Here is a 14,974-nt window from a genome sequence, read left to right as displayed (position 1 = left end):
TCAGGAGGCTGAGGAGGGAAGATCACTTCGTTGAGGTTGCAGTCTGCATTGAGTTGTGATTGTGTCACTGAACTCCAGCCTGGGCAACAGAGCAAGACCCTGTCTCAAAAAAATAAAACAAACTAAAAACATATTTTCCCATCTGATCACTACCACACAGTAACTGGTGGGGAAGGGACTCTCTAATAACCACTTGCTTCAAGATGGAACATCACTGAGTTCAGGGACAAAGCAGCAGAATTAGATTTCTACCAGGGAACACTCACTCTTCCTCCTATCACTTCCTTATGAATATGATACTAGACACAGTGAAAAAGAAAGGCAAAAAAAAAAAAAAAAAGTACAAAGTAATTATGTAGCTATATTAGTCTGTTTTCATACTGCTGATGAAGAGACATGTGAGACTGGGCAATTTACAAAGGAAAGAGGTTTATTGGACTTAAAGTTCCAAGTGTCTGGGGAGGTCTCACAATCATGGCAGAAGGTGAAAGGCACATCTCACATGGCGGCAGACAAGGGAAGAGAGGTTGTGCAGGGAACCTCTCCTTTTTAAAACCATCAGATCTCATGAGACTTATTCACTATCAGAAGAACAGTACAGGAAAGACCCACCCCCATGATTCAATCATCTCCCACTGGGTCCCTCCCACCACATGTGGGAATTATGGAGGCTACAAACGAGATTTGGGTGGGGACACAGAGCCAAACCATATCAGTAGTTTTCTACCTTATTTAACAAATATGCTGTGCACATTATGATCAGGAGCAGTTCTTAATACTTTAAGAGTAGTAACTCATTTAAAATCTATAACACCCCTATGAATTAGTATTTATTATCTCCACTTTCAGATCAGATAACTGAGGCACAGAGATGTTGAGTAATTTGATCAGTGTCACACAGCTAATAAGTACAGAGCTGAGTTTCAAACTCAGCAACCTGGCTCCAGTGTTTACATTTGCATTGCTATGCTATGTTATCTCTTTTAGTAGAAGTAGAAACATTTTACCGAAGTAAAATATATTCTTGGAAAAGGCAAGTGGAGGCATGATCAGTTTTGTTCTACATATATACCATACCAATATTCTTTAATCACTCTATTTGGTTTATTTAAGTCACAGGAAAATGTTTCTTTCAAATAGGAGTGAAACAAGCCAGGTCTAAATTATATCTTACTTTCAGCTTCATCTTAAATCCTCTTATCCATTTTATATGTGTGTAATGCTGAAAAACTAAAGCTTTTCAAGTTCACAGATGTGTTTATTTAATACTGCAGAAAGGATCCCTAACCTGACCATAAGAATGCTCTCTTCCTACTCAGTCATTCTTTCCTTATCTGTGAATTAAGAGTAGCAGAGCGTCTGTGGAAAATGCCCCATTGTGAAAATCTTGCACAATTTATGTCCCGTGGGAAGATAATGATGCATATTAATTTTTTTAACTTTTAATCACATAAACATTAAGTATACAATTGTAAAAAATTAAAACATACAGTTGTTATGTATCTATACATTGTTTTTATATACAAATAATATATATTACGTAGAATGACTAAATCAAGCTCATTAACATATTCATCCTTATTCACATTTTAAAGGCTCTGAAAAGTCCTGACTAAAGGTATTTAACTCAGTAGTCATCAAATTTTAAAATAATGAAGTCTGCTTTTCCTCGGTGTAACACCCATTTACCTACATTGGAAAACACTGCTGCTCTGGATGTCTAATGAATCCATGACAAACTAATACAATTACTTTTTATTCTAATATAACTTTTGGGGTCTATGACACGGTAAATACAAGAGCTAATAATATATGATAACGTTGGTAAGGGTGAAGATAATAATAAATAGAGTAACCCTATATTAGCTAACATTTCCTTATGTAATGCTCAAAGCAATGTCATAAATTAGGTATTCATTAATGAATCCTCATTTTACACAAGAAGAAACTCAGTAATGTGCCCAAGCCACATAACTAGTAAGTAGTGAAGCTGGGTTTCAAAGCCAGGTATTCTAAACCCAAAATCCATGTTCTAATAATTACACTGAAGTGCCTCCCACTTTGTCCCAGGCAATTAGTTTATTTATACAGGTAGAATCCTGATTAGTAGGAATGAATTAGGACATAGATAATTACAGAAAATTACCAAGAAAAATCTAGGAATGATAGATAAAATTTATTCATAATAATTTATGTTAACTCTTGATACTGTTGCCATTACAAAACCTTTCCCTTTTTATGTGTGTGTGTGTGTGTGTGTGTGTGTGTGTTTTCCTCACTGAGGAGTCTAATGACCATAACATTTTTTTTCTTCTTCTCTTTCTATCCTAAAATGACTGTAGTAACAGTACATTTTCAAGTGGTGGTATATTCTGTAAATAGTTGAAAACAATAAAATGTCTCTGGAGTCAATACATTACTTTATATTACCCTTCAATTCTGTGAAAAAATATCACAAATTAATCCCTAATTCCAAGACATAAAATGTGTTGTGTTTATAAATAGAAAATTACACATTTTTATTATTCCCTCTCTGTGAATTAAGAGTATATGCATTCTTTCAAAGTGCTAACATTTAGTTTCTGCAAATCAAATTCCTTTTTGACACACAGTCTTTTAAAGAACAAAAAAGAAATAACGTAAAAAGTACAGGATTTAAAGAGTGCAAGAAGTAGCTAAAATATGAAGTGCCAATTTGTGGCCGGGTGCGGTGGCTCACTCCTGTAATCCCAGCACTTTGGGAGACTGAGGCGGGTAGATCATAAGATCAAGAGATCAAGACCATCCTGGCCAACATGGTGAAACCCCATCTCTACTAAAAATACAAAATTAGCTGGGCATGGTGGCACGTGCCTGTAGTCCCAGCTACTTGGGAGGCTGAGGCAGGAGAATCGCTTGAACCCGGGAGGCAGAGGTTGCAGTGAGCCGAGATTGCGCCACTGCACTCCAGCCTGTGACATAGCAAGACTCTACCTCAAAAAATAAATAAATAAAAATAAAACAAACAAACAAACAAATAAATAAAATATGGAATGCCAACTTGTAAAAAATAAACACTTGTCATGCTTTGCTCTCAGAAGGCAATATCAGAGTAATGAGAAAGACATATCTTCAGCTCTGTGTATCTCTTAAAAATATATATATATATAGGTAATCTCCCTAAAGCTTCTAAAGATAGAAAACAAGAATTAACTGTAGAATCTCTTTCCTTCACTCCATACACACTTTATTGTGCCATTACTTTTCTAGATATTGAGGTCTCAGGAATAAAAAAGGGAGACGAGACTCATGCTCTTAAGGGGCTTACATTTGACAGGGGGAGGCAGTCAGCAAAGAAGAAAAGAAACACAAAAACAAGAAATCCTAAAGTGATAAGTGCCATGGAAAAAACTACAGGTAGGACTGTGAGAAATAGAATTGCACCAAGTGACTAAGTGTGTGAGTGGGAGAGATGTACATGAACAGCTAATGCTCAGGTTAAGTGGTCAGCAAAGACACCTCTGAAAAAGGTGACATGAAATGGAACCTAAATAATACAGTGAGTCAATTTGTGCATGCTAAGTGGAAAGGACCAAAGGTGTTGTATTAGTCTGTTTTCATACTGCTCTAAAAGAACTGCTCAAGACTTGGTAATTCATAAAGGAAAGCGGTTTAATTGACTTACACTTCAGCATGACCGGGGAGGCCTTAGGAAACTTATAATCACAGTGAAGGCCAGGGGGAAGCAAGGCACCTTCTTTACAAGGTGGCAGGAAGGAGATGTGCTGACCAAGTTAGGAAGAGTCCCTTACACCACCACCAGATCTCGTGAGAACTCACTCGTTATCATGAGAACAGCATTGGGGAAACTGCCGCCATAATCCTTTTACCTCCACCCGGTCTCTCCCTTGACACTTGTAGATTATGGGGATTATGGGGATGAATTCATGATGAGATTTGGGTTGGGATGCAAAGCCTAATTATATCAAGTGGGAATGAGTTTGAGACCTAAAACATGTCTTGTATGGTAAAGTACTGGACAGGGGGATCACAGACTGAGACGAGGTTAGCTCTGGCTAAGAAGAGATCACAGGGTTTGATCACAAGGTCAACAGATCACAGGGGAATGATCACAAAGTAAACAGACTGATTACAAAATAGAGATCTCCAAGACAAGCAGCATGAAGGAGCCCAAGTGGCAATGCAAGTGGCAAAAGTTTTCAGTGTAGCATAGTATGAATCCCTTTATATTAAAAAAAAAAAAAAAAAAAAAGCCCCATTATTTTAGCCGCTCTGAGAAAAGTGAATTGTAAGAAAGCAAGGAGTAGAGTTTGGAAAGGAATTCATATAAGGGCAGTCTAATTTAAAGATGAGGACAGAAAAGTTGCAAGTAGTGAAGACAGTGAAAAGAAGGATTCAGTATACATTTTGGAAGCATATTTGACAAAACTTTCTAAAGGAAAACAACACCCAGAGTTTTGGCCCAAGTAACTTGATGAGGGTGTGATTAACTGACATAGAGAAAACTAAAGGAGAAAGAGAAATATAGGCCCCGGTATTGATTCTGAAGTTCCCGCTTTCAGTGTGTTTATTTTAAGATGCTTATTAAACATCCAATGGAGACAATGGGGAGAGGCTAATGATACAAAGTTGGAATTCATTCATATATAGTTGGTGTGGAAAGCTATGGGCTGGATGAGATCAGCAAAAAGAGCTGGGATGGGGAGCACAGAGAGATAAACAGGTGGAGGAGGAGTAAACTGGGGAGAGACAAGTCTTGCTCTGAGTATTGGGACCCTGTAACATTTAGTGGCTGAGGAGGCAAGGACTCAGCAAAACATACTAACAAGAGGCGGCCAGAGAGGTAGAAGAGAAAACGTAAATTTATCTGTTCCATACATAGAACCTTGACAGATAACATTTTGACAATAACAAAATGTAGTACTCTCTCGCACTCTCACATACATCATTGCTATCACAGCAAGTTCACTGACCTACATCACAGAACTACTTGTTTTCTGATTAAAGCCGGGTTAAAGACTGCTTCTCAGGAATAATATCTATAGTTGTTTTGATTTGACAACAAAATCAAGCAACCTCACCTCAAAAGCACACTTTCTTGCAGGTTATTAATCACTGTACCTATCTGTGGAGCATTGCAACATAATCATGAAGCTCGTCTGCCTGTTTCACCATTCCAACTTCTGGCTTTGGTGTCACAATGCTCTGTAATTCTTTGCTGTTATAATATTCAAGGTCACTCTTAGTGATAAATAAATTAAAGATAAATTTCATGCACTATGTTATTATGAAATTCTACAATCTTGTAAAAGTTCTGGTCTGAATTTTTCATCTTCTTTTCATTTCACAAAAACACCAAACTTTACCATGACTTGCCAATTTATTGTGAATCTTTCTTTAGAAATTCAGATAACAAACAATACTTATTCCAGTTTTTGAGGCACATTAATTTTAGCTCCTCTCTAATATCACTATACATCCTTACTTCATAAAACTCAGTTTATTAACTTTCTTTTTTTTTTTTTTTTTGAGACAGAGTCTCACTCTGTCACCCAGGCTGGAGTGCAGTGGCACGATCTCGGCTCACTGCAAACTCCGTCTCCCGGGTTTATGCCATTCTCCTGCCTCAGCCTCCCGAGTAGCTGGGACTACAGGCGCCCGCCACCTTGCCCGGCTAGTTTTTTGTATTTTTTTAGTAGAGACGGGGTTTCACCGTGTTCGCCAGGATGGTCTCGATCTCCTGACCTCGTGATCCGCCCGTCTCGGCCTCCCAAAGTGCTGGGATTACAGGCTTGAGCCACCACGCCCGGCCCAGTTTATTAACTTTCATATTCTCTCTGATCTACCTCCAACTCAAGCAGAAAACAATTATTTTCACGTAAACATCGATATACTCTTGTATTACCTTGTTTTAGTCTTCTACTTGACAGTGAACCTATCACGGGTAGAACTGTGTCTTATTAATCTTTATATTTCTTTTTTCTAGCACAGTGCATAACGCAAAGTACATGGTCAATAACTATTGAGTAAAATAATGAATTAAATAATTGATTAGATTAGTGTAGACTGTTAATTTTTGGTTTGACAAAATGATAAAGATATCAAACAACTGCTTTATTATATTTTAATATAGACTCTTAGGAGAAATTTTTGCATTCCTGAGATTCATCAGTCCCTCATGCTTTCTTACTTCATCTTTATTTGGGTATGTAATTTTCATTAGTATGCTAGTATAACAACAAACCATTTTGAGTGACAACTGCTAGTCGATTAACCTATGATATGTTTTCAATTCTCAGGAACTAGCTCTGTGATTGAAATCAATAGTAACATTAAATGGTTGGTTCTCTCTTTTGCTCAATGCAACAAATACTTCTTGTATTTTAACAAAATATATAGCCCCTATAGTAATGATGGAAAGACATTGCATATTCCACACTATTATTTTTACTAGTCAACTTTACAATTACTTCAACAGTCAATTCATCATTTTTATTCAACTGAACTCAGTTCAAACAGTTAAATATTTAGATCTGATTCTTTTTTCAAGAAAAATTAGAACTCAGTTTGAGAGGTGTGCCTGTCTGATAAGTGCAGCAGCAGTCTAAAGGGTACGAAATACTTGACTTTAGGAAATGATGTGTGGGGCATCATGTAATATATACAGAGAATTGACTCTGAATATATTGCCAATGTGGCATCCCCAAACAACATGAGTTAGCAATCTATGCCCAGGTAATTTCTTCTAGATAAAGAAGAATGCTGTCTGGTTATAGACCATCAAGACTTTATTCCAGTGGGAAAAGCTAGGCCTACAGCACTTTTTTTTTTTCTTTTTTGTGTAAAAGTCACATCAAACAGAATATGTGGACACTATGTCTTGAATTTTCTGGTCCTTTGGGTCAGCTGAACGTCTTATGAATTCAATTGAATAAGGTCTCAGGAATTCAAGTTGAATAAGTGACTTGACGAACTGCTAATTGGCAAGTTAATATCAGAGTTGTGTAGTTTTGAGGTGAATTAACATAATTTATAAAAAAGGAAAGGAAACAAAAAAAAAAACAATAATTCCAAGTATTTATCCATGGGTCTCTCTTAGCAATAACAGACATAGGGAGACTTTTAAATTTACTTTTTCCTCTTTATCCTGAGATAATCAACAATTTATTTTCTTTTCAGTATACCTTTTTTTCCATTTTATATGATGTGCTATAACTTCTTTTTTACTTACCTCTGAAGTAGATTTGATTGAGAAGATAAATATAGCTAAATTCCAAATACCATTCCCTCTTGTTTTACAGCAATTAGAACAAACACATTAAAATGAAGACTTGATTCATGAAACAACACCTAACAAACTGTTAAAAAACAGTATAATTACTATAATCTCAAAACTAAAAATAGTTTACTTATTACATTCTTAAAATCACTATACACTAATATAGAAATTTTATTTAATAGGCACTCAACAACAAAATCAATACTACTCATGGGAATTCATTCAAATAGAGTGTTGTCAAATGCATGACAAAAGGAGGTAACTGATTAAAGAAAAACAGTAATTGTAAACATGTTAATATATCTCTACTATTTGACATTATCCAGACATCTTTTTTATTTGATTTTAAATACAATAGATCTTTATTAAAATCCAATAATTGACTAATCATGGCATCTTTCAGGTTTTATCTAGAAGTGGAAAAATTTAGTATCCATATTTAACACAAACAGTAACTAGATTCTTATATAGATTAGGGGGTTGAAATGATTGTCCCAGAAGCACCAGAGCATAACGAGCAATAAACACATGTTCTTTTATACGCAGAAAAATACTGAGATCAAAGAAACCCTTACTGACGGCCTTTGATGATGGGAACATGGAAAATTGTAATAAAAAAATTATTGAACTTGACTATGCATGTTTTCACTTCATTGGGAATTCACAGTTGTTAAAGGTAATGATCCTTCTTATGGTCACATATGGCACAACCAAGATTATGTTATGAATATACTTCTGATGTCATGAATGAATTCTGTGCACCATAAACCAATCTTTAAAAAAGGACTATTGGCTTAATATCTGATTTTAAATTATCATATTTTAATACAATTTTATTGTTTTTTAGTGATTAAAATTAATTTTCTAAAATCGACATATATAAAGAGAAATTATCAAAGTGTAAACTGATTTTGTTAATAAAAAGTGTGAATATTCTAATATGACCTCATTAATTCTGATACCTTGGCAGTTAAATCTTGCAATTTCGAACAAATCACAAACATTTCTTAAAATATTTTGGAGCCTTAAAATAAAACATTGCTGAAATTCATGATATTATTATACTTGTTTCCCTACGTGGAATTTAAACATAAAACACAGACTGAAAATATGATCATTTATGTGATGATAAATAGTGCTGTGAGCATTAATCACGTTATTCATGGTCATCATTTGATAACTTTAATATTCAAAGAGACCTTATTGTTAATTGCAACTCTTACATATATTTTGAATTACAAATGATATATTGGTCTTGCATGTTTCTTAGAATTCTGGTATGTGCTGTTCAAATTTCTGAAAACATCATGTTAAGGTGGGGCTGACCTTCTTGGGCATTTCCTGATGTCCTGTTGTCACTGTATGCCTGCAGCTCTGTTTCCCTGTTTCATCATGTGGGGAGGTGGGAGTAGGTAATGGAGCTTCTGTTAAAAAAATTAGAAAACTTTAAAAATTAGTTTATTTACTTTAGACTTTCCAAAAAACACTGGACTGGACATGGTGTAGGAGGTTATGAATGGATGGAGGGCATTCATCATGAAAGAATAGGATATACCGATGGAAATTACACATGGATGGAAGAGAAGAAGAGTGAACATAGGAACACGTCTATGAAGGAAGTGCACGTGAAAGACCATGTATTGTGAGTAAAAACATAAGAACTATGAGTATCGATCAGTCAATCAATCAAGTCTTCAAGAACGTTTACTGAGTACCTATTCTCTGAGAACAGTATACCACAGCATATCATTGGATGCTTTCTGTAGGTTAACACTGACTCATCATTCAATATTGTTTTGCTAATGAGGCATATATGGCTCATTTAAGAAATCTGGACTGAGAATCCAATAGCCCAGTGAGTTACTAATATAGCCGAGTTTGCTCAATTATTGACTCACTCTGTTGTTAGCTACTTGTAGAGCACCATGCTATGTCAGTACTAGGAATGCAGAAATAAGTGAAAAAGTACTCTTCTTCAAGGAGCTCAAAAGAATCAGTTTGGGGTGGGGGTTGAGAAAGGGCCCACTATTCTGTTTCTTGCTGCTTCTAATGTTATTGACTTTATCAACAATGACTTGAATATTTAGTAAAGAAAAGCAAAATTACACATTTGAATAAGCTCAAGGTATTTAACTTCATCATTCATCTACCCACGAATATATTCAATAAACTCTCACTGAGCACTAAGTATGTGCTAGGAACCGTCCTGGTTATTGGGAACATGACAATGAATAAAATGTCCAGAATTCTCACCCACATTTTAATTATATATACATGGATGACAGAAAACACTTCTGTTAAATTATAACTAAATTATAACATTTGACTGCAAAATATTAATTTAAAAAATCGAATCAATAGAGTATGCAGGCACTATTTAATTATTATATAGTATTAATGTTATGGTTAAAACATTTAACAACACCAACAATCAAAAACAAGAACTATCATATTTTCTAATCATATTTCACTTTAAATCTACAATGAATACTCCTGACATTATTAACAAAATTAGACATCCATAAAATTATAATGCTGAAATAGAAAACAGAAAATGGCAAACACCATTTTCTCTATATTAATACTTCAGAAGAAAATTACATATCTCTGTATCCACCTCCACCCTCCCCCAAAAAAAACTTTATCAAAAGAAAAAAAAAAGAAAAAGAAATCCATAGAAAGTGGCTTAAGGGCCTATAGAAGAGAATATAGATTTTCCTCTTGAACTCTGTTCTTCATTTCAAGACACTAAAGAATGGTGGTAGAAGTGTGGTTTCTATAGTCAGACTCACTAGCTATGTAATCCCAGGCAAGGTACTTGGGGGCTATTTCTCTGTACTTCTGTTTTCTTATCTTTGAAAAGAGGGCTAAAAAATGTACAAGCTTTGCAGGGTTAATGTGAGAGTTAACTAAGTTAATATATGTAAATAATTTCACACTTTTAAAAGCACATCATAAGTGCTTACAAATGTTTGCTATTTTTTTTCTGTTATACAGTCAACAGAACAGGGAAGTAACAACGCCTGTCAGAATTTTTACTGACAGAGGTTCTCAGAGCACTTGAATGAAGAATTCTGAACCAAGAACTTGGGCTTTGTAATTAATCTTCAGTGTCAGATATTCTCCGGGTAATACAGCAGCAGACCAAGCTGCTATAGCTGGTGCCCATATGTTCCTCCTCACGGCAAAATGAAGGAGCCAAATTCTGCATGTACTGCCAGAACCCCCGGCTTCATAATTGCCACCACTTTTTCCATTTTGACAGTATAGATTCTGTTCTGCTGGTTGGCTGAGATTGTCTGGCTATGCACAGTGGAAAAACTATTACCAAATCATTCCAGCCATAACTTGTGAACTTATGCAGCAATAGAACATTCCTGCCAACTACAAGCTGAACAATTCCTTCTTTTGTTCCTCTCGTGTACTTTAGACACAGTCTCAGACACGGCTAATCAAACCAAAGTGGAAAAGGCTTGAAAATTATCTGGTGAGGGTTTGAAGTAAATCATTAAAGTGTTTTCAATTATCCAAAGTATGAGTATCCATACTACAAGGAAAATGTCTAAAGTTTAGGCTTGGCATTGGCCATTGGAAAACAACAGAAAATGATTTGAATTTGTTGGACGGGAGGGTACCAAACCTGAATTCATGACAAATGTGCATTTACATTTTTGGCCTGTGCAGAATGAATCAACATCCCAAATCTGTTTTAAAAACTCCACCCTAAACATTTGCTTATTCTTCCAATAAGAATATACAAAACAGCCCACAGTATGAGAACAGAACTTGAATAGGTTTTTGAGGAGTCGTGATAGGTTTTACATTCAACTTGCCACGTTACCTTGTTTCCTTTATGCTCAATGACATATATTTGTAAAACATGTCTCACGTGCAGGGTCACAGTTTGATTACAGAAAAAAAAACATGTTTGTGTATTAAGCCATCAGATTTATCTGGAGATCAAACAAACACACAAAAACTACAAGCTGCAAATATTCACCAATTGAATCTGTGTGTGTGCGAAAGTGCTTTACCAAGGAAAGCTCTGTTCAAATGCTAATCGTTACCCAACTGACTACATTAAAAGTTCCTTCAGGGAATCGATAACCTCTTACTCATCTTTACGACACCATCTTCTGAGAATCAAAGGAAATTTGTTTATTGGCTGAACACAATGAAAGCTCAGCTCTTAGGCTAAGCAGCAGAGGGCTATTGTATTCTCAGTCTGGATTTCTTAAATGAGCCATATATGCCTGGATATAAAAAACTGAAATGCAAGGTTCAGTCTCATTTTCAGTGGCCATCACCTAAACAATGTGTTAGTGCCTTAAAGGAAAAGTATTTTAAAAGTATTAGAATATAAGTATGCTGTTGAAATTGCATAGAAGACCCAAGAAAGGTCTACAATATACATGCTTAAAACTGGATTGAATTATATAATAGATCACATATGTAAACCAATCATATGAATTAAACAAAATTCTAACAAGTTTTAATATGTTTTAGTTATTTTTTCTCAAATGGAAGCCTACATGTAAGTTATCTGATAATGTTTTTGTGGGGTTTAAGACATGAATCTTAGTAATAGGCTTAAGTAATTATTGAAAAAATACAAAGCATGACTTTCTATAACAAAATAATACATAGTAAGATTTTTAAAAATGTAAACAGAAAAAAATAAATTATGAAGCTTTAAATTTTATTTCCACTGAAGTTATAAAAAAGCAATGATAAAATATGATATCAAATCTAGTATTTCTTATTTATAAAATACCAATACTGGTTTGAATTATGTATTCTATGAATACTCAGAAAATCAGCAGTTAAATAACAAACACGACCTTTGTTTTAAAATTCATGCTTAATTGCTAGGTTTCCTTCACTTTCCTTAGACACTATAGCCATGCTCCATGTGTAAACTCATGGGCAAATATTTGCATTACAAGTTTTTTCAGTTTCTGCTGAACTGCCAATTGTATGCTCTGCTCATAATCTTTAAAAAGTATACCTCATGCTTATTTGTCTTTGCCCAATAAGTGTTTTGAGTTACAGAAAATAGGACAGAGTGACTTCTTTATTAATCCATCACATTAGCAAAATAAAAATATGAGTTCACAGGATTAAAATACGATCATCCCATTTGAGTGTCCAGTCTCAAGGGAATACATGTATTAATACTCATATTAAGAACTTTTACGATTTGTGAAAGTAATATCATATACATATTTCACTAAGTAATGCAATAAAAAAGAATTACATTTATTAGCATTTTAGAATACAAACTAGTATATCTTCAAAAAGAATCAAATCAAATAACATATATGTGTATTAGTCTGTTTTCACACTGCTGGTAAAGACATAGCCGAGACTGGAAAGAAAAAGAGGTTTAATTGGACTTACAGTTCTACATGGCAGGGGAGGCCTCAGAACTATGGCAGGACCCAAAAGACACTTCTTGCATGGTGGTGGCAAGAGAAAGCCAGGAAGAAGCAAAAGCAGAAGCCCCTGATAAACCCATCAGATATCATAATACTTATTTACTATCAAGAGAATAGCATGGGAAAGACCGGCCCCTATGATTCAATTACCTTCCCCGTCCCTCCGACAACATGGGGGAATTCTGGGAGATACAATTCAAGTTGAGATTTGATGGGCAGAACACAGCCAAACCATATCATTCCACCCCTGGCCCCTCCAAATCTCATGTCCTCACATTTTAAAACCAATCATGCCTTCCCAACAGTCTACCAAAGTCTTAACTCATTTCAGCATTAGCCCAAAAGTCCACAGTCCCAAGTCTCATCTGAGACAAGGCAAGTCTCTTCTGCCTATGAGCCTGTAAAATCAAAAGCAAGCTATAAGCAATGTTTCTTCCTAGAAACAGTGGAGATACAGGTATTGGGTAAATACAGCCATTCCAAATGGGAGAGATTGGTCAAAACATAGGGGTTACAGGGCTGTGCAAGTTTGAAATCCAGTGGGACAAATTTTAAAGCTCCAAAATGATCTTCTTTGACTCCAGATCTCACATCAAGGTCACACTGATGCAAGAGGTGGGTTCCGATGGTCTCGGGCAGCTCCACCGCTGTGGCTGTGCAGGGTACAGCCTCCCTCTTGGCTGCTTTCACTGGCTGGTGTTGAGTGACTGTGGCTTTTCCAGGTGCACAGTACAAGCTGTCGGTGGAGCTACCATTCTGGCGTGTGGAGAATGGTGGCCCTCTTCTCACAGCTCCACTAGGCATTGCCCCAGTAGGGACTCTGTGTGGGGGGCTCCAACCCCACATTTTACTTCTGCACTGCCCTAGCAGAGGTTCTCCATGAGGGTCCTGCCCCTGCAGCAAACTTACCTGGGCATCCAGGCATTTCCATACACCTTCTGAAATCTAGGCGAAGGTTCCTAAACCCCAATTCTTGACTTCTGTGCACTTGCAGGCTCAACACCACATGGAAGCTGCCAAGGCTTGGGGGCGTCCACCCTTTGAAGCCACAGTTTGAGCTCTTCATTGGCCCCTTTCAACCAAGGCTGGTGTGGCTTCAACACAGGGCACCAAGTCCCTAGGCTGCACATAGAATGGGGACCTGGGGCCCAGTCTACAGAACCACTTTTTCTACCTGGGCCTCTGGACCTATGATGGAAGGGGCTGCCTTGAAGCTCTCTGCCATAGCCTGGAGACGTTTTCCCCATGGTCTTGGAGATTAACATTAGGCTCCTTGTTACATATGCAGATTTCTGCAGCTGGCTTGAATTTCTGCCCAGAAAATGTGATTTTCTTTTCTTTCACATAGTCAGGTTGCAAATTGTCCAAACTTTAATGCTCTGCTTCCCTTATAAAACTGAATGCTTTTAACAGCACCCAAGTCACCACTTGAATGCTTTGCTTCTTAGAAATTTCTTCCACCAGATACCCTAAATCATCTCTCTCAAGGTCAAAGTTCCACAAACCTCTAGGGCAGGGGCAAAATGCTGCCAGTCTTTCTGCTAAAACATAACAAGAGCCATCTTTGTTCCAGTTCTCAGCAAGTTTCTCATCTCCATCTGAGACTACCTCAGCCTGGATTTTATTGTCTATATCTTGGGCAAAGTCATTCAACAAGTCTCTAGGAAGTTCCAAACTTTCCCACATTTTCCTGTCTTCTTCTGAGTCCTCCAAACTGTTCCAACCTTTCTGCCTGTTACCTAGTTGCAAAGTCACTTCCACATTTTCAGGTTATCTTTTCAGTAATGCCCTACTCTACTGGTACCAATTTACTGTGGTAGTCTGTTTTTATGCTACTGATAAAGACATAGACAACACCGGGAAGAAAAAGAGGTATAACTGGACTTATAGTTCCACATATCTGGGGACGCCGCAGAATCATGGCGGGAGGTGAAGGGCACTTCTTACATGGCAGTGGCAAGAGAAAATGAGGAGAAAGCAAAAGCAGAAATCCCTGATAAAGCTGTCAGATCTCATGAGATTTATTCACTATCATGAGAATAGCATGGGAAAGACTGGCCCCCATGATTCAATGACCTCCCCCGGGTCCCTCCCACAACACAGGGGAATTCTGGGACATGCAATTCAAATTGAGATTTGGGTGGGCACATAACCAAACCATATCAGTATGTATTGAAACTAATTTTAGCTTTAGGTTTTATTTAAATAGTTAAAATAAATATTTATTATTTCATAAATATACTTTATTAAATTAATA

At 36.4% G+C, this 14,974-nt stretch overlaps 1 protein-coding gene across 7 annotated transcripts in view; it reads right to left on the bottom strand.

Moving 5' to 3' along the window:
- Nucleotides 1-14,974, bottom strand: part of PRR16 (proline rich 16) — a 328,082-nt gene that overhangs the window by 163,167 nt on the left and 149,941 nt on the right. Inside the window, exon 2 of one of the 7 annotated variants that reach the window (XM_017877055.1) lies at nt 8,606-8,703. The exons of the other annotated variants lie outside the window; for them this stretch is intronic. Within the exon in view, the coding sequence (XP_017732544.1) occupies nt 8,606-8,617 (12 nt within the window). The 5' untranslated portion in view covers nt 8,618-8,703. The remainder of the gene's footprint in view (nt 1-8,605; nt 8,704-14,974) is intronic. 7 annotated transcript variants of the gene reach the window in all.

The sequence above is a fragment of the Rhinopithecus bieti genome, unplaced genomic scaffold (genome assembly GCF_001698545.2).
Source record: "Rhinopithecus bieti isolate Rb0 unplaced genomic scaffold, ASM169854v2 scaffold_10379, whole genome shotgun sequence".
Lineage (NCBI taxonomy): Eukaryota > Metazoa > Chordata > Mammalia > Primates > Cercopithecidae > Rhinopithecus > Rhinopithecus bieti.
Note: the sequence above shows the minus strand (reverse complement) of the source record. Positions and strands in the feature narration are given on the sequence as shown.